Below are 20,665 nucleotides of genomic sequence, written 5' to 3' on the forward strand. Positions count from 1 at the left end.
AGCTGTGATCTATTCCATATTTATTGTCGTCTTCAGGGGACTTATTTACACTCTGCATATGGTCCCTGAAAAGCCACAGCAGTTAAAACGCCACAGATGAATGTGTGCAATCATGTGCAACTTTAAAATTCAAAAGGGTTTAAAGTGGTTTTATTACTGTACCATAGATATTTACAAGATCTTAATAATATACATTTTTTCTTTCCAAACAAGTCTGTATTAAGAATGTATCTGAGGATGGGGCGGGAGAGCTTATTTACAGAATGATTTGCTTTCAAAACCCTTGTAAGATTTATGGGTTATTCATCATACAAGTGGCTGAATAGCAAAACGGTACAAAATCAGGACGGCAACGGACAGACACCGGAGGCCGGGTTCTGCGACATCTGGAGCGCCTCTGGAGCTCAAACCTGAAAAACAGAAAAAGAAAACATAACATCCTGAGGAAAAATAAAATCGCTTGCTAGAGGAACTCTTCCTGACCCACATGCATTCGATCATCTCCCTCCTGATACTGTATTTTAGAACAAACACTCGTCTCTTTACACGATGTTTCATTTTCGGAAGAGCTCTACCCTCTGTTCCAAGATGCGTGTTTTCAATGCAACAATGAACAAATCAAAATGCCCCAATTGCCCACGGTTGACTGCAGAGCGGATGAGGATGACTGGCCACCATGTGGCGGCTGATCACGTCCATCAGACAACACTGCAGGCGGATCAGTGAATGGTTCTTCTCAAGCAGAAACAATCGAGCTCGACCTGCCGGACTGGTGAGGACACTGTGCTGTGACCAGTGCGGTCTGGATGCTGCAATGGGCTAGTTCTGTCTGCCGTGGGTGTGGGAGCAGGTGTAGGTCTCCGTGCTCCGCATCCGCTCTCCCGCTCCGACGTCTGTGAATATCCATGGAAACACTCTGCAATGGTTTGTCCAAGAGGATGAATCGTGCACAGTGACACACAGTTGTTTTGGTGTTTTTTGTTTTTTTTGAGATTCAAAGGAGGAAGCATAAAGCTGTTTGTGTTATGCAAACATGTTGCAAATTTGAGGGGTTACTGAAAGGAACATGGACTCATCGCCTCTGGCTTACAATTCGAAGTGGAAACGCAGACCTTTTATTTTTTTTCCTCCCAACCTTCAAACCAGAACTGGCATGATTCACGGAGCCCAGATTGCAGGGCGCCGCTGGCTGGGATCCACCCCGACAGCAGCGCTCGTGACTCAACTTACTCGACATTTTTGGAATCCTGATCTCCTCGCTGCTGCTCCCGTCCCCGCCGTCGCTCACGGTCCGGATCTCGATCAGGTAGCCCTCTTCGAACGGGACCAGCAGCTCCGCCGACGTGTCGTTGGTCTCCAAGACGTGCGTTTCACTCTGTCTGTTTTGCCGATACAGAATCTGAACCAAAGGGTGAATCGAGTTAAAAGGACATGTCCCTTTTCTAACGTCCAGACACTCTTATTTTTTAAAAAAATGTTTTTATTGATTCTTTACAGAGAGGGAGAGAGAGAGAGAGAGGGAGACATCGATGTGAGAGAGTAACATCCATCAGCTGCCTCCTGCCTGCCCCTCACTGGGGATCGAGCCTGCAGCCTGGGCACGCGCCCTGCCCCTAACAAAACAGGAACCCCTCAGTCCACGGGACGATGCTCAGTCCACTGAGCCACACTGGCCGGGCCCGGACACTCTTAGGGAACACAAGAGATGCATCATTATAAATGCCATACTCTTTGGATGGAAGTGCCTAGTCCGAGCCTTTTTTGAAAATGTAGTGTTAAGAAAAAGATTTGCCTTTTTTGGCCAATGCTTCTGAAATGAGAATAGATTGATCTCTATTAATTAAATAGCCTGAGGCTATTATCTTTGAAGCTTGCTGAGGTTTGTGGGGGCCCATTTCGGATTTCTGAGTACATGTGTTTGCCAGATGATGCCCATTAGCACCGATGGACATGATGTGTTCTGGGTATTCGACGGCACCCTGTTTAATTCCTTTTACGTTTGGTAAAGCATCACATCCCACGGCAGCCTAACTTGCGGAAATTCTACTGGAATAACGTTCTCTGACTATATTCCTCACTCTCATCACACTTACTCCCCACATAAACCCTCGTCTTTTGATGGCGAGGAGAATCCCTCGAAGAAGAATTCTTGCAAACTACAGTTTTATTCCTTCATGCTCCGTGACACATGATGGACCTCAGGACATAAAACGTCTCAGCAAAGAAGTTAAAAACAGCCACACTACGTGTTCTCGACACGCATTTGAGAAAGACCCCCCATCTCCAAAGACATGCAACGCGTTTCACACTTGATCGGGACATTCCTGGTGCTTTGGCAACTCAGTGGACGTGATGAACGGAAGAACTAAACAGTCACCTTGTAGCCCAGCACCTCGGACTCGTTTTCCGTGGTTCTCACGTGCTCCCAGTTCAGACACAACTTAGAGTTCGTCAGTTTCCAGGCAATGTTGGCGGGGGGTTGGCTTGGAGCTGCAAAAAGATAATCACAGATCTTAATGAATATTCCTTAGCTCATGGCCACTCTACAACCCGTCACCCCGACAGGGACAGGGGCTCCGGGGTGACCCGCAGGGCAGCAGCTAACGCGCTGTCAGTGTCGTGAAGGAACGTATTAATTCTAATTAGAGTAAGCCGAGTCATTCACACTCGTCGTCTGGGAAGGTCTGCGACAAACTTATGAATTAATAATGGCTCGCCGCGCGGCCAGTATTCAGTTATTAGCATTGTTGTTGGGTTTGTTTCCTCTGCCGACGCAAAGCGGCAGCCGCGGCGTTATCTGCGGCTCCCCGTGGCTGCCGGGCTGTGCGCCTGTCCCGCGGACCCAGGCTGCAGACCTGCGACGCATCTCGACACGGGGGTTCGTTGCTAGTTGTGTTTACCCTTTAATCTTGTATCAGGACCCTCTGTGACCCAAACAAGCCAAGAGATGTTAAGCAAAAATTAGTAGTAAGTTGTGAGGGGTGCGGGGGAAGCTCTTAGACCTCACGGCGGGGTGCAGCAGCCTCAGGAGGGGCAAAGGGCATGTCAGAAGGCTGGCAGTGCCAGTTCCCCGCCCGTGGACCACCTCTGCATTCCCAGGGTCCACGGTGGAGACCCCACCACCCGCCACGCCTGAGGTTCGAGGCCTCGTCTGTTCAGAGACGGTCCAGGCTGCCGTTCTCAGGACAGAGCTGATGGCCGGCTTCATCTGGCTGCGAGTCTCCCTGAGCCCAGCCGACTGGGGCTGGGTGGGCGGCATTTAACACAAGTAGAGCTGCTGGGGCCCCAGGGAAAGGAACATCATGACAAAGGGGTGATCGCCCCCAGCGGAGTCTACTCCAAGTCCACCCGGTGGCTTTTCGTCCCCTGACATGACCGCCGTCTGGGAGAAAGGGTAAGAAAGGGAAGAGGGGTTGGGGGTCGGCCTGCTGCAGCCGCGGGTCTGGCCCCCAGGAAAGCTTCAGCCCAAGTCGGACGCCGCTCCTCCGACCGTGCGCGGCGGCCGGGAGCTGGACACACAGGGTCCTCACGCCCGACTCCCGATCTCACGTTCTCCACGGCAACAGGCCGCTTCTCAAAGATTCGAGTCCACACGGTTGTCCTTAAACTCACACAACTGGAGACACCGCAAGAGATTCCGCTGGCGAGGAGCCGAACAGAACCACCCAGCAGGTGTCGCGGCGCCGGGCCTGCGTCGCGAGGCTGAGAGCACGTGCTGGCTAACTCACCACGACGGGTGGGGACGGACAGGGCCTCTTCTGGGGTTTGGACTCAATCGCTGCTTAACCTCGTCGGTGTCCCCGGAGGAGGACAGGTGTCCCACATCGTGTTATGTGCTCCCTGGCACCCCCAAACCCGCCGGGACCTCGCTGTGCTCACCCAGCCGCTCACACGTCAGCTGGGACCTCGGAGAGAGCTCGGTCCTGTTTTATTAGGGACCCGTCCCCTGGAGTGTGGCTGTGCGGGCTGCTGTGTGTGGGTCCTTGTCTTGAGAGCATGCACGTGTCTTGTTCAAGTCTGCACGGCCAACCCCCCAGCACGGCACGTGGGACGCAGGGAGATGCGGAGGGAGGTCGTACACGCCGAAGACAGGCCGTGCCGTCAGGGTGAGGGTGCTGCTCGGGTGCTGGGCGACTTCCTGTCACGTGGCCCTGGTCTGGGCTGCGGGGGATCCGCAGCGACACGGTGAGGCCAGTCTGCTCACGCGGCCCCGTCATGAGGCTCTGCCACCGCCAGGCCCACAGCGTCGCAGGGACTCACAGGAAGGACGGCCGCTGGACGGCCCCTCGTGCGTTCCTGGGCAAAGTGGCCCGGTCGCCACTGAGGGCGGAGGGTTCTGCGGTGGCCGCCTCCGTGCGTGCTGGTCAGCGCCCTGCTTCTGAGGGACGCGGTCACAGCGGAGACTCTCCGGTCACGGCCCCTCCACTCACCCCGTGTGCTTCTCTCGCCGCCGCCTCTCGGCCGCAGGGGAGACGATGACACAAGACTTCCCGTGGCATCGCCGTGTTCCGCCCGGGTGCTCGGCGACGCCTTGCATTTCTCCCCGCCCTTCTAAACCAGCGCCGACATGGGCCACGTCACACGCTCCCTGCAGAGAGGAGTCAGATTCCCTCCCTTGCCGTCCCGGGTGGTGAGGGATCCGGCCGGGTTCGCCCACCACCGCTGTCTGTCTGGTGTGTTCGTCTGCCGGGGAAACGTTCTCAACACTGTGAACCTGCTGGCGCAGCCCCGGCTCGAATGGAAGTGACTTCCCCCCAGCTCCGTGGCCCTGGCGTGGCTGTGCCCGTGGCCGTGGCCGTGACCCTGGGGGCCCGCTCACAGTGAGCGGGTGGCGCCAAGGAAGGCTCTCGGGGGGGGCCAGTCGGGGTCCCCAGGAACGCGTGACCCCGGCTGTCTGGGAGGGCGAGGGAGCCGGGCTTTGCCGTCAGCCTCGAGTCTCTGTCCAGTCTCTTCCGAGGGCCCGATTCCCATGTCTGGGGTGAGACTAAAGTCTCCGAGTTTATAAATGTTGTCGCTCATGGGAGATAGAAACGGACCGGCCGCACCCGGTCTGGCGCGCATCACCGCTCGGTCTCCGAGTCCTCTTCCCCGACAGGCAGTCGTCCGCCGGCTGTCCCGGCGTAATCAGCTTTCAATTGCGCGCAGAGGGGATTGTTCCCACTCATTCATCCCCAAGTTTGCAAATGATCCTTAAATATAATGAGGGTGCAGTCGAGACCCCCTTCCTGTCAGCGCACCTGCTTCCAGAAGGCCGGCCACGTGGTCGCCTTCCACGGCCCGACGCCCTTCTCACTCTGTCCGTCGGCGTGACCTCAGGGTGGAGGCCGGTGTCCAGGGCGTTTGTAAACGCTTCTGCCTGTGGCTTCCAAAGGCCATCACGCAACATGACCCCTGACGGTTCTGGCCCTGACGGTTACGCACCTGGCGAACTGAGTGGCAAATCTGGGCTGGGATGGAAATGTCTCTTTCCTCGGAAGACCGGACACAGTCACACGGGTCCCAGGGAACACGCGCCACGGACGTTGGGACGTGTCGGCCAGCGGTCCCCTCAGCAGACGAGCACTTCCTAATTGTTTGAAAGTCTTTGCGCGACATTTCTGAGAGCAAACTGCTCTCTGCTAGGAAGTGACAGAGCCGGTCACACCGGCCCTCCACGGCGCCGGCCGTGTCCCTGCAGGGGGTGTTCACACTCGACTGTGGCTCACACTCAAACTCAACTCAAAACACGACTCTCACCCTGGCCGGTGTGGCTCAGCGGTTAGAGCGTCGGCCCGCAGACCAGAGTCGCGGGCTTGGTTCCGGTCAAGGGCACGAACCTCCGTTGCAGTTCGGTCCCTGACCCTGGTCAGGGTCGTGCAAGAGGCAACCTGTGGATGTGTCTCTCTCCTCCCTCCCACTCTATCTGAAGATAAATGGAAAACTATCCTTGAGTGAGGATTGAAAAAACCAAGACACAAAGACCCACAACTCCGGCTCCCGGCTCCCAGCAATGGCAGGGTGACTTTGGGGGGACAGGGGCGCCACATGAGGGGCACCCCCTCTGTCTGCAGGGGGCAGACGGCGCAGTTACAGCCAGAAGAGCCCAGTGCGCGTGCCGGTCAGTCAAGGCCGGGGTCCGACGGAACCGACACTTGAATCGCTTCCTGCCGCCGGGTCCGACCTCGTCTTGCTCGATGAACGTGCGCGTCTGTTCTCTTCCCCTTGGAGTTGACACGTGCAGTTTTCTTCTCTTTCGTCGCAAATCTAAACCCCATTTAAGTGACGTGTGTGTGGGTGGGTCACAGTAGGTTCCGGGCCCTCCGCTGTCTTTGGGAAGACATCCCGCTCACGAGGCTCCGCGCCTCCCTGCTGCATCGGCCGAATCTGCTCCAAGGTCCCAGCGGCCCCTGGCCGGCAGCTCTGACGCAGGCGTCTCGCCCGGCCGGCTGCTCGTTCCCCATGGGGCCCCGGTCCACAGCTCCTCGTGCCCCCAGGGCTCCTCCGCCCGGGCAGCTCGGCTGCGGCCTCCCTCCGGGCGCTGTCCGTGCCAAGCCCACTTCAAGGACTTGTGTTTTTTGTCTCAAGTTGACCCCTCACCGAAGAGCCAGTGTCTGAGGGCAGGGACCCATCTGCATGTCCGTGGAGCCGCCGGCCCTGTGCGTGGTCACGGGAGGACCGTTTGGGCGGAACCATCCCGGTTACCCGCTCGAGGGGCGGGGGTTGCGGTCAGCGGGAGCTGGGCTCTCCGCTTGCCGGTGGCTGACCCGGCAGCAGGCCTGCGGGGACGTGTGAAGGGGGCAGGGTCTTTCTGTCACCGCCCTTTGGAGGTCACCTTGAGGACGTCTCAAGGACACGGAGAATCCCAGCCGGGTGCGGCGACAGCGCCCGGAATCAGAGCTGGTTTCAGCGTCTCGTTGAAGCCACGTCTCCTGGGGGACGCCCTCCTGAGACCCTGGGAGGAAATGGGGGGGAGGGGTGTCTGAAATGGAGGGAGGGGGAGGAGCGGGGCTCCGGACTGAAAGACGCAGAGAAAGTGGAACCGCCCCGGGAGAGAGACGGCACCGGTCCCCGTGCCCTGGCCTCGTGTCCAGCGGCCTGGAGGGCACGGTGGCACCTGCACCCCTCAGTGCTCAGAGCAAACGCGGGGACATCGTCGTCCCCTCGGTCTCCCCGGTGGGCAAAGGGGCTGAGCCAGGACCACGCCCAGCTCCCCTCACTCTGCCCCGGCCTTTCCCACCTCGTCTCACAAAACCCGAGGCTGCGGGCACCTGAGGGGACGCAGAGCCCTCGAGGGAGACCCTCGGAAGCCCCTCGATGTGCAGAGACCGGTCCAGAGGCGCAGCAGGGCGCGGGGACGAGGGGCACGAGAGGTCGGCACCGTGTGCACCCGAGACCAGTCTGCTGCAGGGCCGAGGAGGAGGGGCGGACGGGGGTCCGGGCGGGTCTGATCCGGCTGGGACGCATCTCTTCCACTCGGTTCTCACAGTGGGGCCCACACTAAGTTAGGAGGGTGAGGTTCCTTCCCAGGGGGAGCAGCGTCCCGGCGTCTGAGGTCTGGACCGAGGACGGGGAGCCTGGAGGGCCGGGCCCTTGGTGGAGAGACGGGAAGATGGTGTGCCTGTGGGCCGAGGGTCGGGGCCGCCCCGTGCGCAGCTGGTCAGCCCGGCAGATGAACATCAGGCCCGGCCACGGCGCCGACACGCCGAGCTCCTGGGTTTGTTCCACCGTGAGGTGAGATGATGTGTGTACAGAACTGACACAGAAGGGCTCCGTGTTCCGTGACTCACGGGGAGGAGGTCCCCAGACACGCCGAGATCCTGGGTTTGTTCCACCGCGAGGTGAGATGATGTGTGTACAGAACTGACACAGATCGGCTCCGTGTTCCGTGACTCACGGGGAGGAGGTCCCCAGACACGCCGAGCTCCTGGGTTTGTTCCTCCGCGAGGTGAGATGATGTGTGTACAGAACTGACACAGATCGGCTCCGTGTTCCGTGACTCACGGGGAGGAGGTCCCCAGACACGCCGAGCTCCTGACCCCAGAGACGTGGCCGTCACTCCCTCGTGTGGAGGGGGCGGTGCAGCTGGAGTCAGGCTGAGGCTCTTGAGATGGTCCTGCACTTGCAGGCTGGGCTCTGTCACCACGGGGGGGGGGGCGCCAGGGGCGGTGTGATGAGGTCACGCTGCTGTCACGGGAGACGGGGGGCCCGCACACTGACAGTCTCCAGGACCCAGAAGAGGCAGGGAGACGCGTCTCCCCGGGAGTCCCCGACAGGAGCCGCCTGGCCCACCCAGGACCCCAGCAGGAGACCCCTTCCCAACGCAGACCCGTGTGGAGCAGGTGGGGCAGCGACTTCGGCTTCAGACACCGAGTCGGGGTTCGGGCCGTAGCCAGAGGGGAATCGAGCTGCTTCTGGCCCGTTTCCCAGCCGGGTGAGCAGCCCACCGACCGAGCTCGGGGCGGCCGAGGAGCAGGGAGGGTCCGGCTGCCAGTCGGCTGCCATCCGGCGCCCGCGAGACGGGCCCAGGGCCTCCGTGTCCTCCGTCCTGGCTGCCTGGTCCTGGTCCCGGCTCGAGCACAGACCGGTAAGCTCAGGTTTCGGAAACATTGCAACAAGGTTTCTGTGACATGGATGACGAGTCACCAGGGTTTTCTTTGCTTCATTTTGTCTGGAACGAGGGCGGGAGCCACGGAAACACGGAGCCCCCCTGAATGTCCGGCCCTCCCCTCGTTCCCGCCGCGGTCACGCCAGCCTCATCCGGGAAGTCCCCGGCAAGCGACTGCTTCCAAAGACAGGTCCCCCTCCTCGGAGAGGCTGTCATGTGTTAAAACTCAGAAAAGCTACTAATATGGTTCTTGGTGTTTAATCTAAATTTCACTCAAGCCCATTTGTAGGACCAAGTGGGTCAACTAGACAGGTCTGATGTCAAAAACAGGTTTTCTGCTTTAAAAATTAGAGCAGGTCACACAAACCATCACATGGTCCATCCAGGCTGCACAGACCCGCAAACCACCAGATTCGAGTTACAGAAAAACATGAGTGTTTACATGTATGCATCTAGGGATGCATGTGTGTATAGGTATGTGTAGGTGTGTGTATGTATAGGTGTGTGTGTATGTGTGTGTAGGTGTGTGTACATGGTTATGTGTGTTTTTGACGTACACAGTTTCCTGCTCTGGTCTCAGTCCACCTGACACTGATCAGTGGGATTCCATGTGCTATGTGAAAGTGAGTGTGCACCTCGCGTGTGCACATTGCATGTGCACCTCGCATGTGCGCCTCATATGTGTGCCTTGTGTATGCACCTCGCGTGTGCACCTCATGTGTGCACCTCATGTGTGCACCTTGTGTGCCTTGTGTGTGCACATCATGTGTGCACCTCGCGTGTGTGCCTCGTGTGTGCCTCAGCTTGGGAGGGTAGCGAGAGAAGAGAATTTCCATTCACACGTAGGAAAACGAGAGCAGACCAAGGGAAGGTCTGGTTCTGGTCAAGGTCATACGACCGCAAGGCACCCAGAAGTGGAACACGGGCCTCTGGCAGCTGCCTGGTGACAGGGCGTAAGCGGGTAATGACCGTAACCACAGGCCTAGTAGCTGACACGACTCCTCAGTTCTTTGTGGACATGACAACTGCGTGTCTACGGGGAGAAGACTCTATATCTCCTGGTTTTCAAACTATTTCAAGGACCTGTGTTCCCCAGCACAGAGGAGGGAGAGCACAGCCTCACAGCCACAGCTGGTTTCCCGTGAGTCAGTGGCCGGTCGCAGGCCTGATCTTCCTCAGAACCCAGCAAACGTGCTTCTCCTCTTCCTCAGGACTCGGACACTCAGGAACGTGCTGTGAAAACCCTGTGGACAAGTAGTTCCCGTCCATCGACGGTGTCTAAGGGGTGCAAAGCATTACGCAGTCAGGAGAAGCAAGTATCGGGGTTCCTCCCGGGTGGCCTCTGATCAGACCTCCCCCGGCTGTGCCTCTTACTATGGGACATGTGTGCAGACCAGACCCACTGTGAGGACCAAGGCGGCAACAGTCACCTCTTCATCCTTTATGGTGTAGGTCCTGCCTCTGTGGCAGACACCGGCTGAGCACTGAGGGGGACACACAGAAGCAGAGGAGCCCGGCCGGTGTGGCTCCGTGGGCGGAGCGTCGCCCCTGGACTGAGAGGACCCGGTTCGGTTCCCGGTCAGGGCACGTGCCCAGGCTGTGGGCTCGATCCCCAGTAGGGGGCGTGCAGGAGGCGGCAGATCGATGTTTCTCTCTCACATCGATGTTTCTCTCTCTCTCTCTCTCTCCCTTCGTCTCTCTCTGAAAAAGCAGTAAAACCACATTTGAAAACAGAAAGAAGCAGAGGAGTTAATTCTTGGAGCTCAGGGGCTTCCAGTGAACTGGGGTGGTCAGGGGTCCCAGAAGGAGAGACCTAGGTGGTCCGACAGTGAGGGGCCGCAGTGGAGCCCACGCCCCAGGGCTCGGCTGATGAGACCGACGGGAAGCGTTGATTCGCGTGTGCCCTGGCCATTTCTGTGGCTCTCCCGACCGGGCCGAGCACAGCCCTGCGAGGGGACAGCGCCGCCCCTCCTGGCCGTCCTGTTGAGACTGAGAGACTATGGACACCTCGAATGCAGTGGGGGTGCGGTGTTGAACTCAGGCTGGGAGAAGGCATCGTCGTCCGTGTCCTCCCACACGGCACTTTCTGCATTTCATGTGCACACTCGGAATGCGTCCTCCTTTGGAATTTTAAAAATACCGAACCGGTTTATGAGGGTCACTGGAAATTTTCGACAATTATCTGTAGCTCACAGACGAACCAATCAAGCAAACACAGCGTCAGCGGCTGCCGGGGAGTCGTGCAAACACGTGCGTGTCTGTCCACAGCCGGCGCTGCGGTCAGGTCTACTTACGGGACTTTCTGGTCGTGACGTTGACTGGGGGACTCGAGGGCCCCGTCCCGCCGGTGTTGTAAGCTCTGATGGAGGCAAAGTAGACGGTGTTAGCTCTCAGCCCCGTGATGGTCGTGGTCGTGACATTTCCACGGACTCTGATCTTACCCATCGTGGGCTCCCTGGGGTCATCTGTCCAGTACAAGACCTGGTCGTCAAACAGAGGGGCAGTCACGGTTCCCGGCCACGGCCAGCACGGAGGGGGAGGAGGCAGACAGGAGCCCAGACGGCGGGGGACCTTCTGCGTAACGGGTTATAACGGGGGAACAAAATCTGCTCTTCACGGGGACACATGACACACACAGATTCACAGTGGAAACAGAGGACCTGTGTTTTTCTACGTGGCCAATGTAAACTATTTCATGAGATATGGAAAGGTGACCACCTTGAGCAGAGGGTGTATACTGAGTCAGACCAAAACAAGGGCCATGCCACCGAAGACCTCGGGCGTGAGGTTTTGTCACTGACACTTCCTCCGGCGACCTTCCAAGCACAGCAGGTTGGGAGTGGTGCCCGCGCGCGGCTCTGTCGCAGGTGCACTGACACACACCACCGGAGCGGAGCGTGTCCCTGCCTGCAGCCCCTCACGGGCTGGCTCGGGCTGGGAGCCGAGCACGTGTGTGTAGGAAGCGATACAGAAACTGCTCTAAGGATGTGGACAAAGACCAGGTCAGGAGGGGAGAGAGGAGCCGCCCAGAGAGGCGGGCGAGGACGAACTGCGAGGTGAGCTGTGCTGGGACTGGAGGGGCAGAGACACCTGTCAGATGAGCACAGCGTCGTGTCTGGGCCAGAGGGTTCTTGTGAAAAGAAGGAGACAGAGAGAGAGAGAGAGAGAGAGAGAGAGGACAGCAAGGCGCAATGCACGGAGGTTAGAATGATACTCTTCGACTGCGGGATGGAGTAACCTGTGTTACCCCCTGATCGGTCTCATCTCTTGGTGAAATTGAAGGGCCATCCTTGTACATCCTTGTAAAGGAAGCGATGTGCCTCCTTCTATATAGACTATATTTATAAATGACACATTGAGGAGGGCCTAGGATTTTTCTTCTCCCTTAACTGCCTTTTCCAAGATGAGGTCCTCCCGCCCCCAGCCAGCGGCCAGTGAAATTCTTCTCGGGTTTGAGATCTTGCAGGATCAGATGCCCACCTCGCCCCGAGAAACATGTGGGACTGCGGTTTGAATAATTAGATGAGATCATCTCCGGTCACTTTTTAAATGCTACCCTTTGCTCGTTTACTTGCTTGGAAAGGTGGCGGCCACGGATCCCCCTCCGTGGCTGTGGACACAACTACTGGACACTGGGCAGCAGGCTGGTGGGAACAGGAGCCTGGCGTGTGCCGAGGGACGGTGGCGTCAGGTGACTCACCTCGTAGCCCAGCACACGTCCCGTGTTCCTGTTCCAGGCGATGGCCGTCCACGAAACCTCCATTTCCGAGGCAGAGAAACTCTGGACAGAGGTCCCCCTTGGGGCCAGCCGAGGCTCTGCCGTCCGAGAAAAACACAGCCACGGTTAGGGGAGCAGTCTGCAGAGCACAAACGCCAACCCCCTGCAGTGGCGAGGACCGTCCGGTGCCGGGCGCCACTCACCGTCCTCCCCGGAGTAGACAATGGACACTGTGCTCGGCACCCCTTCCCCTTCGCTGTTGTACACCCCCACTTTGACCTCAAAGGGGGAGAGTGGGGTGATGCTGTCGTTTCTGTACACGAATCGGGACGACTCCACCGCCGGGACCCTCTCCTTGGTCCAGGTGGCCGAGCCCACCGGCCGCAGCAGGACCACGTAGCCGAAGTCGCCCCCGTTCTGCAGTTCCTCTGGAATGGGCTTGGGCAGAAGTGACCGATCACTGAGCGGCCCCGCGGTGAGTTAGACTGTCACCGTGTTCGCGAGCACGCGTACCCCCCGTTGAATGAGGTCGTGCAGAAGCAGCGATGCTTCCGTCTGGGAGGCCACTTAGGAAGATGGTCCCAGTTAAAGACACTCGGATCGGTAAACGAACATTTTAAATAGAAATGGAAAACGAGTTGTAGCCCTGGCTGGTTTGGCTCAGCGGTTAGAGCGTCGGCCTGGGGTCCAGAGAGACCCGGCTTCGGTTCCCGCTAAGGGCACGTACCTCGGTTGCAGTTTGTCCCCAGCCCTGGTTGGTCGTGCGGGTGGCAGCCACTCGGTGTGTCCCTTTCACGTCGATGTTTCTCTCTCTCTCTCCCTCCCACTCTATCTGTGCAAAAAATGGAAAAATGTCCTCAGGCGAGGAGAAAAAAGAAAAGAAAACGAGTTGTATGTGTTTATATTTCTTCCCACGACTATGTGTGAGTCATCATAAAATGATTTAGGGGATCACTAGGTTTTCATAGGTTGAAACATTTTATATTCATACTTTGGTATAAGTCTTAAAACTCGGCACAAAATGACGTGTTGCCTTCCATGGCTAGCTGTGTTCTGCTCTGACACATGCGTGTAAGGTACAGCTAAGATAAGTAGCGTGTGACACCTTTTGCTTTAAGACAAAGAGTAGTATTATCAAACACAAAAGTAGAAAGGCCTCCCAAACTTAAAAACATTTTTTTTTCCCTTTATTGACTTTAGAGAAAAAGGAAGGGAAAGGGGGGAGAGACAGAAACATCGATGGGCTGCCCCCTCCCCGCCCCCCACTGGGGATCAGCCCACACCCTGGGCACGTGCCCTGACGGGGAATCGAACTGGGACCTGTTGGGGCAGGGTCGACGCTCAACCACGGAGCCACCCGGCCGGGCGGCCATCCCAAACGATTACACAGACATTTCCATTTGTAGTGACATCGTGTGCAATTTTCCTGACAAAGAAAACAAAAAAACCTGCTAATTCCCACAAAGGCCAAATTCTCTGCGATTCCCGGAACGTCTAAACTCATTAAAATTCCCAAACAAAACTCGATCCAAGTTCCCCAGCGCGCTCCGGATATTAAACATGGCCATCACAAAACATAAATGAAAATGAATGTACGCCTGAATGGACACAGATATTCGACCTGTGCATCAGAAGGTTGTACTTTTTTTTTTTTAATCCCTGAAACTTATGTAGTTTTCCCAAAGGAAAACGCCTTCCTTGTTCTTCTGAAAATGTTCATCGACTGATTAGGCAGCCGGCGGGGGCCTCGGGCCTGCGTCTCTCGCCCACAACTCCCTGCGGGAGGTTTTCCTGCGCGGTCAGGGGATCAGGACGAGAAGGGGCCGCGACTCCCTCCCCGGCCGTGGGCACCAGGACCGGACGCCGTCCAGGTCAGATCTGTGCGACACTGTGCTGCCGAACCCTCGTGTTCTGGGGTGACGGACACCCACGCAATTCCTCGCCCCGCAGGGTTTGGTCTGAGCCCAGGTGGGCGGCGACCCTAGAACGCACGCAGACTGCGCGCAGGGCGGACACCGTGGTGTTGACAGAGGGAAAGCTACGCGCCTCGCGGAGGGGGGACTGGGCCACGTAGAAACGTGGAGGTGACGGAAACAAGAACCAAGGCCGGGGGGGCCGCCGAGCTCAGGGCAGGGACGGAGTGTCTGGGTCTCCCTCTGACCGGCCTGCTTGGTCACCGAGACTTCCCTGACCCTCAGTACCCCCGTGTGGCTTTCACATTTATCCCCAAGAGCGGAGATGACCCATTTCTCGCAGCCGCACCGTCGGACCACGGCAGACGGTGGACAGAGGAAGAAAGAGCCAGGTCTGACGTCGGGGGAGAAAAAGGTCCCTGGACTCACACGTCTGGTCACAAACAGACCAGCACTGAGGCGGGCGATTCTGGAGACAGGGAAGAGGCGTGTGGGACGTCAGTCCGAGCATCTGCTTGACATCTGGTGTCTGAGGCGTCTCTGACCTCAGAGTTCACGCGGACGCCGGGCCCTCCGGCACCGCGGGGACCTCTCTGGGTCGGTCAGAAGAAAGCAGGGTTCCTGAAGGGGTTCCCTCAGAAAGGCCCCAGGTTTACTTAGGGGGCAGGAAAGGGACTTTGTCCTCCTCACATGGGCAGAGAGCCGATGAGGGAGAAACGAACAGCCGTGTCCTCCTTTAGACGGAGGACGTGACCAGTAGAACAACGTCAGAACGTGTCTGGCAGCGGGATCTGTTCAAGTCGCTAATGACTAACAGTTAAATCTCTACCACAGCGTGAGACCTAAGCTTGCAGCAGAGACCAGGAGTCCGCAAACTGTGGCCTGCAAACCAAGTCTGGCCCCACGGCCTCGTCTGGAGAACAAAGGACTTGGGGACACAGCCGGGCCGTCTGCTTGGACACCGTGAGCCACTGCTTTCGGGGGGGCCGAGGCCCGAGGCCCTGGTCCCGGGTGGGACGCCCCGGGCAGGTGGGCACCCTGCTCCGGAGGACTTGACCTAGGTGCCTGCGTCTATCGCCCTGTTTGATGTGAGACCTTCCCACCTGCACCTCCCACGTGCGGTACTCGAGAGCATAAATGGACAAGACACCGACAGAGACGTCGTGGACAAAGGGCCCAGAAGTGGGGGAGCCTAGGTTACTGGAAGCAAAATACACAGTGTTTGGCACTGGAGGGAACTGCACCCCTCTGCCTTTGTGGGGTGTGTAGGGGCGACGGGAGTGACTAGATGACCTCGCCCTGTCCGGAACCGTGACATGGCTCGGGGACACCTGGAATTCTGACTCAGGACCCGTGACGAGCAGGTGGGGACCACCGACACGGATCTCCAAGCTCGGGTTTCTGTCTGAAAGGGGTGTCACCAACCCCTGGTCTTGCTGTGGGGGCGGAAGCGGACCGCCCAGCGCAGCCCCCAAAGCCACGAAGGTGGTGCACAAGGACCACCTCTCCGTGGGCCTCTGGGACCCCATCTGCCCGTGCAGGTCCACCCCCAAAACAAACACCACCGCCTGGGAAATAGCAGTCACACATGCTCCGGCGATCAGACGTGCCCTGTCTCCCTCGCGACCCCAGCCCGACGGCCCGGAGTCGCTAGGGTCCGTGCTGGACGGGACGGGAGGCTGAGCCAACCAGCACAGGTAGGGTTCCGAGCGTGTGCCCGTCACCGTGAGACGCTCAGGCTGAGGGCCCGAGTGGCCGCCGATGGGAACCCAGCCTCGCTGAACGTCCCCGTGCAGGCTGGGAGCCAGGCGGGGTTTTCAGCCAGTACAGAGGGAGCCTGCATGTTAATGCTCAAGAATAATGACGGTAAAAGCTACCGGGTCTGCCAAGCTTTCATCTGGATGGAGGGGAACAGGCTGGAAGGGTTCCGAGAGCAAGGGCAGGACAACAGCATCGTTTGCTGCACTCTCGGGGTGTGACGCACGGACGGGTGGTTCCCCGGGCCAGGAGAAAACCACGTGCCGGTCATCAAAGGACGATGAAGACGCTGCCACCCCCTCCATGTCACCCCCCCATGCCCCCCTCCATGCCCCCCTCCATGCCCCCCTCCATGCCCATCCCTCCATGCCCCCCTCCATGCCCCCCCTCCATGCCCATCCCTCCCATGCCCCCCTCCATGCCCCCTCCATGCCCACCCCCTCCATGCCCCCTCCATGCCCCCTCCATGCCCATCCCTCCCATGCCCCCTCCATGCCCCCTCCATGCCCATCCCTCCCATGGCCCCCAAAGTTGTTTTCCACATATTTGGACGAGGCCTGCGCTCCCTTAGTCGTCCTTTCTCACTTCAGTAGAAACGAGAAAGGCGCCCAGCCCCCCACCGCGCAGGGCTCCCTCAGCCTCCCGTGCCCTGTATTTCTGTACCCCCCTTGTTTTCCATATTCTTCCTGGCCAGCGGATCTTTTTCCTTCAGAATAACTCAGTTGTTCAGAAAGTTACCTCCCACGTCACAACGAGTTCCGACCGGCTTCCTCCTCCTCCCTGGATGTTGGTCGGCACCACGGTGGGGGCTGAAAGCAACCAGAGGGAAGGCGGCCCGGTCATGAGCGCGTCTCCGCCCTGGGGTTCGGGTGTGGGTGTCGCCTCCAGGGAGCGCTGCTCCTGAACACGGAGGGGCGCACCCACACCCCGGTTCCTCACACAGAGGACGGCCTGCGTTTGACGCAGGAGCACCCCGGCTCCGAAATTAATTAAAAGTCGAGTAGCATCATGTATCTGACATTATTATGCATCATCGGCTAATTGGCAGAACGGTCTCCCCTCGGAGGGCGACAGCAACACCGTGATTCAGGCCTGATTGTGCACAGCTGGGCTGCAAGCACACTTCTGAGCCAGCCGTTAATTAATTCCCCGTCGTGTCAATAAACAGCCGAAAATGGTTTTTCTCTTTGGCCGTCCTCAGGATGTGTGAACATCGAAAAATGCATTCTTAAGTGACATAGCATTGGGTGAGTTCCTGTCTTGTAACCCGTGCTTGAGCCACAGGTCTCAGCTCAGAGTGGACGGGCAGACGGACGGACGTTTTCGCGCCCCCGGCGTGACCGAGCGGCGTCTCTGCCTCTCCCCGGCCCTCTAAGGCTCCGCGGCAGAGCATCCCGACTTGGGTCGCTTTTATGAGTCGGAAAAGCACACGCCCGTCCACCACGTCCTCGTGAGACCTGCTGTAGTGGACGGTCAGTGGGTGAGGTAAGGTGATAACACTGGTGACGACGGGGCGTCGATGTGAGTGTCCAGTGCGTAATCAGCACGGAGTTTCACTTCATGTAGAAATGTTAAAAATCCTCTTGTTCTTGAAATGATGGCAAAAGGACCCCAAATCTGCGGATAAGCTTGGACATGCCGAATTCTGTGCAGTGTCCTCTGAGCAGTACCCAGAGGTGGGGATGCCCGAGGTGCAAAGTAACACACCTGAGGTCTAGGTGCTCACTGCGAAGTGTCCTTCCACCGTGGAGACCACGGGGATACGTCTGGCTACTTCTTTTATTTATTCCCATTTCATACGGATGTTTAGCTCATTAACGACAGTTATGTAAGAATCTGATTTTTCTTTTTAATAATAGCCTGAGTCAGGTATTATCCGTTTTCGTATTCGCGTTTACCCTGACTTCGCCTGCTTTGATCGTCAGTTTATTTGACGATTCCCTCCGGACCTCGGCCTCCACCCTACTCCCGTCTCCCTACGTGGGTGGCCAAAAGCAGCGGGAGTCGGTGGGCTCTGCCCTTCAGGGTTCTGGTCCCCAACAGCCCACAGGGACACCAGCTCAGGCCGCTGACTCGTCTACGCCTGTGTGGAAACTACCGAAGCGTATGCTTTGCCTCACTCTTTACAAATTGTCCAGTGTTCTGGGGAGTCAGGGTCCTTCCTTCATTTGGTTTCCCCGCGAACCACGCTCACCCTCAAAGCACAGTGAGGCTGCCTTTGGTGACACAGAACAGGAACCCACACAGGTCCCTGGGATCGGGACCCTCGGGAATCCTTACGGACCCGAACCCCCGTCTGCGGCTCAACACGTGTCCGTGGCTGACAGGAGGTGGCACACAGGTGCCCCCGTGAGAACCGGGAGTCCGCCCTGCCGGAAGCCACCTCGGTGTCGATCGGCCGGAAACGGCTTGACTGCAGCTGATACCTACGCGAGCCGCAGTCGCCCAATGGGCCAGGCCCGGGAGCTCGGGGACCACACACGTCCTCCCGGCCTCTCTCCTGCCCCAGGTGCAGCCCAGCTGCCTGGGTCCAAACCCCGAGGGCCTGGCACAGCCGGCCGCCGTAGGGTCTGAGTTCCCTCCTCCATCAGGGGACGTCTCCGCTCGGAACCTCGCTGTCCTCTGTGACGTTCGGCCCCCGCTCACAGGGAAAATGCTGGTGTTGCCTTTAGTTTACACGGTGCGTTTGGTACCTAACAGGGACTCGGGGCTGAGGTCGTGCGTGTGTCCAAGAAGCAACGGCGTAGTGACCCCGTCACGGGAGGGGAGGAGAAGCTGAGCTCTGTGAGCTACATGCAGCGAGTGGACCAAATGTGCCGGGACGTGGGGGACTGAGTGGGACGAAGGGGATCCACAGGGAGCGTAAGGGGGTGTCGCTGTGGTGTGGACATTGGTGACCCCGCGGTGCTCTCTCCTGCTCTGTCCAGTGCGTGTGGGGCTCCCCGTCGGTGGGCAGAGCTGACACTACGGCTCAGGGAAGCTGCAGCTCGGCCGCAGCTGGGCTACGGTTGGAAATGTCCGGCTGTCGCACCAACAGTCTGGACTAGCTCCCGCCACCACGCTCGCGGAACTAGCGGGAAGCCACCCCCTGCAGATCCCCGGATCCTCTACTGGTGGTGAAGGAGGGGAGATGGGAGGCCGGCTTCTGCAAGGCCTCCTCTCACACATGTGCGTCCCCGCGACCACCCCACCGAGCACGCCGTCCGGAGGGCAGGCCGCGGGCTCTGCACACCCCTTCGCGACCGCGAGGCCGGTCAGGGTCCCTGGCGGGGACACAGGCACCCTGCAGGGCGTTCCCAGCGGCAGCCACGCCCTGCGCCCACCCCGCTGCGGAGGAGCCCCACCTCCTACCTGATGCTTTGGTTCGGAACAGCTCGGAGGGTTTGCTCGGCTCCCCAATCCCTATGCTGTTGCCCGCAACCACGCGGAGCTCGTGCTCCACCCAGGGGCTCAGCCCCACCGCCGTGGCTTCCGACGTCTGGCCGCCGAGGACTTCTGGGACTGAAGAGAAGGGCACCGGTGAGCACGCCCAGCAGACGGACGGAGCGCTGGCTGTCCCAGTCGCCAAGCCCGCACCTACCGGTGGACACGGCCTGCCAGCCCACGGAGAAGGGGGTGCGGGCCTGGACGGTGAAGATCTGGATCGGGCTGTTGTTGTCCGGGCCCGGCCGCCAGCGCACCTGCGAGGTCGTGGCGGAGATGTGCTCCACGCGGACGTCCTCGGGGGGGCCGGGGGGGCCTGGGGGAGTACAGTTTGGGGTGACTATTGGAAATTCTTACCGTCATCAGTCTGGGGCAGGGATCTTTTTTTTTTCTGTTATGCTTAGAAAATAAAATATTGGACATAATATATCTTAGCACATGGCTGGTGATTAAGCCTTATTAACGCAGCTCCCATGCTGAGAGATTAGCTGAGAATCGCTTCCTTTGAGGATTAGGAAGTGCCGGCCACGGACGGGCTGTCCTTCGATAAGACGCGAACCTCAGGTAGGAGGGCCACTCTGGTCCGCTGCCCCCAAAGCTGACTCGTGCGAGCGCAGCTGGCCTGGGGAGGGCGGGAAGGCGGCTGGACCGTCTCCGCGAGAAGGTGCGAGGTGACCGGGCCCGGGTTCGGGGCCGGCAGCACCTCCCGATCGACCACGCCTTAGACAGACACAACCTGCCCGGTCACTGTCCACACCCTCACCGCCCAGACGCTGGGTCTTGGAATTCAGAAAATCATATATATATATATTTCCTATTTATCTTCCTTCTTAAAAAAAAAAAGTTTTCATTGATTTTTTTTAGAGAGAAACATCCATGTGGAAAGAAGCATCGACCAGCTGCCTCCTGCACGCCCCCTACTGGGGATGGAGCCCAAACCCCAGGCCTGTGCCCTGACCGGGAATCGAACCGGGACCTCTCAGTCCGCGGGACGGCGCTCCGTCCACTGAGCCACACTGGCCGGGCCTTCTCACTTCTTTATCGTGATGTTACTCGAAGACCCGCCACTTCCCGTGAACACTTCTGGCCGCTCGTCCTGTCTGCCCGGAGGCTCACCTCTGACAATGACGTCAGCTTCAGCCGACAAGCTCTCCAGGGGTGTCCTCACTGTGCACACATACTTCCCCGAATGACTCAGCTGGATGTTCCTTATCATCAAGTCCCCGACGGATCCCTGCGGGCAGAACAGAGGGGGCGACAGCGTGAGCA

At 58.6% G+C, this 20,665-nt stretch overlaps 1 protein-coding gene across 1 annotated transcript in view; it reads right to left on the reverse strand.

Annotated features, from left to right (window-relative positions):
- Positions 1–299: 299 nt before the first annotated feature.
- LOC118632988 (contactin-6-like) overlaps positions 300–20,665 on the reverse strand; it is a 149,322-nt gene continuing 128,956 nt past the window's right edge. The window contains 11 exon segments of the mRNA XM_036266329.1: positions 300–335; positions 337–410; positions 1,231–1,399; positions 2,378–2,490; positions 10,879–11,065; positions 12,285–12,400; positions 12,506–12,740; positions 16,712–16,782; positions 19,325–19,474; positions 19,554–19,712; positions 20,513–20,630. Coding sequence (XP_036122222.1) covers positions 300–335; positions 337–410; positions 1,231–1,399; positions 2,378–2,490; positions 10,879–11,065; positions 12,285–12,400; positions 12,506–12,740; positions 16,712–16,782; positions 19,325–19,474; positions 19,554–19,712; positions 20,513–20,630 — 1,428 coding nt within the window.

Source organism: Molossus molossus, unplaced genomic scaffold (assembly GCF_014108415.1).
Source record: "Molossus molossus isolate mMolMol1 unplaced genomic scaffold, mMolMol1.p scaffold_m16_p_18, whole genome shotgun sequence".
In the NCBI taxonomy this organism is placed as follows: Eukaryota; Metazoa; Chordata; class Mammalia; order Chiroptera; family Molossidae; genus Molossus; species Molossus molossus.